Raw genomic sequence first — 3,351 nt, 5'->3', positions numbered from 1 at the left:
TTAAAAGCAGTATTTGTATATGATACTAATCGAAAATTTCTAGAGAAATATGAAGGAGTGGTGGCTGCTCAAAGAGCCTTAAATATATCTCATAGTACTATAAAAAAGTATGCTAGTGTAGGCGGTGTTTATAATGGTTATATTGTTAGTTCTGTAAGATTAATAGATTAACCTAATATTAGATTAAAGAATACTTTTTTAAACGTAAGGGGTGTAGGGTTAGTGAAGTCATTATGGAATGGGGCATTCCAAAGGGGGTGATTTACTGAGACGACGGAGAGAGAGCTGAGGCCGATGAGGCGCGCGCCGGGCCGGGAGGGGTCGTCGAATTGGAAGGTGCCCGCGGCGAGGAAAAGGACGTGGACGATCAGAGGGATGAAGTTTAGGGCTATGGCTACGTTCAAAAGGCGGCGGCCGATTACGGCACGAAGGGGCTGTGGATGGCCCATCGTCGGCAAGTGTGATGGAATGGAGTCGATGGAGTCGATGTTGAAAGTGGAATCTGAATGTCTGGGCTGATGGTGCCTGTTTTGTATTGGTACATGCCGATACGACACGTGGTTTCAGAATTAGCCCGGGCTACAGGTACCTAATCCATCCCTGGAATGCGAACCCGAGGAACGCGACAGCGTTACCTACGGACCCACTAAAGGGGGCTGAGTTAACGGCAACGACAGGGGTGTGCAGGAACAGATCTTAAACAGGGTGAAGCAGACAGCAAAGAAACACTCAAACACAAGGAAGTGTCAACGGAAATAGGTATAATTGCAAGTTACAGTACCAGCACCATTTTTACTCGAACTACCTAGGCTTGGAGATTAACGACGGCTAGGATCAAGGGGTTGCTGGTCAGACTGAGGTTGTCTCGGACAACATAGTGCAGTAAGTGTACCTAACGTACCTACCCTACGTATATGGTTGGGGAGTTGGGAGACATTGTGATACTGAGCTTGGTGTGTTTTATATTTGGCTAGCCTAACGCGAGCGACCCCTTCTACCATGTGAGCAGTGAAAGGGTGGCCGGTGATAAGTAAGAAAGACGGGAAAATAAAAGTCCATGTATCGAAGTAGACTGTAGAACCTCGTTCAACTTGATTCCCCTAAAATCTGTTGGAAAGGATGAGTAATCAGACTGCCTCAGGCCACCTTGGTAAGCCCCAGGCACCAGACCCGAATTGGGGACAGAGAAAAGGCGGCTTCCGAATCTGCGAGAATCATCAATCAAGAAATCAGTTGAACCCATTCAATTTCGACCCCAATGAACCCCGTGTCCTGCGCTGTGCCAATATCCGTTAAACCCGTATAACGTCCAACAAAATCTGCCGAAATCTTGAAACCCCGTGCTTGGCATGTACGGTGTAATTACCTACATCTACACGTATGAACGTGCTGTGTAACCTCCCAAATTCATCTACTGCAGCTCCCCTGAGGCCTACTGCACGTGCCTACCCCTCCTCTGCCCGTTCCGCCACCCGAGACCGCCCTGCTCCAAACCACATATTCGCTGCTGTGAGCCAATGAATGTGATCTCCAAATTCCTCAATCTCTTCGACGGATGGTCAATTTGCGGCTGCCTGGACATCCATCTCACGACATGGCACATGCAAGCGACGTACATCGCGACGAGCTCTTTCACTCACTCGATGGGTATGGCCATTCGAACCCCCTTGTTCTATGTTAAGTACCTATTTCTTACCTCGTCGCGGGATCAGGCTCTTCAAAGAAGGGAAATATTCCGACTTGACAATCACCTGCGGGTATGACAAATACAAAGTGCACAAGGCCATCATTTGCCCGCGCTCGCTCTTCTTTGAAACGGCATGCAGTGGCCCTTTCGAGGTCTGTATCTACTTCTCGATCCGCATCAAGATAATAGGCTGACCGGCCGCAAGGAGGGGAAGACGGGCATCGTTGCTCTTCCGGATGACAATCCCCGGGTCGTGGAGCTGATGATACGCTTTTTCTACTACTTGGATTACCCAAAACTACCGGAAATCTGGCAGGACAAGTCCCCCGAAGCTGCGCAAGACGAAAAGCAGTGGTTGAGTGCGGGATGGGGGCCACCCCAGCCCGAGTTTGAGGAGTCTATCGGACCAAACTTGACGATTCACGCCATGGTATACGCTCTCGGGGAGAAGTACGATATACAGGGGCTGAAAGCCCTCTCCCTCGAAAAGTTCAAGAAAGAGGCACGAAGTTATTGGGACTCGGATGATTTTCTCCGCGCCGTTGAGGAGGTGTACACCTCCACAATAGATGCAGATCGTGGTATGCGGGATGCAGTGGTTGACGCGATCCGCCAGCATAGCACTGTCCTCGACAAGGAGTCAATGCAGGCTGTGGTCAGGCGCGTTGAGCCATTGTGTTTCGATCTCATGATGGGATTCCGGCCCGGAACGCAGATGCAGACAGTAAAGCCGTTCCGTCGAGCGCGTGGTGTATTTTAATGCTTTTGACTCAAATATGTACGGTACCTAGAACCCCATCACACCCGATTTCCACATCCGAACCACATCATAGGTGGTAATCTTGTGGGCTTTTGACTGTGATGCCGCGGATGGTCCACACCCTTTCGATGTTCATATCCTCGCGGCCGCTATTGGGTTTGTCAGCGCCGAATAGAGAAGAGAAAACACGGGTTTGGGGATGACTTACTCGTCTTTAAGCTCAATATACGGCTCAGTGTCCCCCGCGGCAATGTTGGGATTGCGGAAGATGACGTTGCGTGTCTACATCGAATACTGTTAGTATTGATGACTCTCAAAACGTAGATGACGAAAAGCCCATCACTCACCAATCCCAACGTCAGATGGATCCCCGCTGGGGACAAACTCATCTCTTCAGTCGCCTCCCGCCCAGCCACCATGCTCGCGATATTCCGCGCCGCCACCGCGGCCTGCGCCATACCCGGCTTCGCCGCCTTGTGGGCGCCCGAGTCGGCAATATCCCCCACGGCAAACATATGCGGATACCTCGCATCCGCAAACTGCATCGTCGGCCGCACCCTAATAAACCCATTGCTTGGATTCACCACCCCCTCCTCCCCACCACCCGCCCCCAACCCCTCCACAAACCCCGTATTCGGCGTCTGCTCCGTCGCCGGAATGACCAACTCCCCCTTGACCTCCCTCCCATCCAGCAACCTCACCTCCCTCACCCCCACCCCCTATGGAAACGACTCGGGTTGGCTGATGGACATAGGACGCTAAACACCTGCAGAACCTAACTCTCCAGCGCGCTCCGCTCTTTGTCACCTAACCACGAGATTTCAACCATAAGTCAGATACTGTCTAGAGTATACTGGCTCCGGCATGATCCATGTAAGGGCTGCTATCAGATCAAGGCAGAATC

General features: G+C 51.3%; 1 protein-coding gene across 1 annotated transcript; it reads right to left on the bottom strand.

The window, feature by feature from the left end:
* Positions 1 to 2,514: 2,514 nt before the first annotated feature.
* Positions 2,515 to 2,992, bottom strand: CHGG_10916 (uncharacterized protein; the record flags this gene model as incomplete). Its single annotated transcript, XM_001226182.1, has 3 exons — positions 2,515 to 2,596; positions 2,656 to 2,729; positions 2,795 to 2,992. 3 exons carry the CDS (start codon positions 2,990 to 2,992, stop codon positions 2,515 to 2,517), a joined length of 354 nt encoding a protein of 117 aa, XP_001226183.1.
* Positions 2,993 to 3,351: the final 359 nt, after the last annotated feature.

This window comes from Chaetomium globosum, genomic scaffold (assembly GCF_000143365.1).
Source record: "Chaetomium globosum CBS 148.51 scaffold_8 genomic scaffold, whole genome shotgun sequence".
Taxonomy (NCBI): Eukaryota; Fungi; Ascomycota; class Sordariomycetes; order Sordariales; family Chaetomiaceae; genus Chaetomium; species Chaetomium globosum.
The sequence above is the reverse complement of the archived record's forward strand: the minus strand, read 5'-3'. Positions and strand labels throughout refer to the sequence as shown.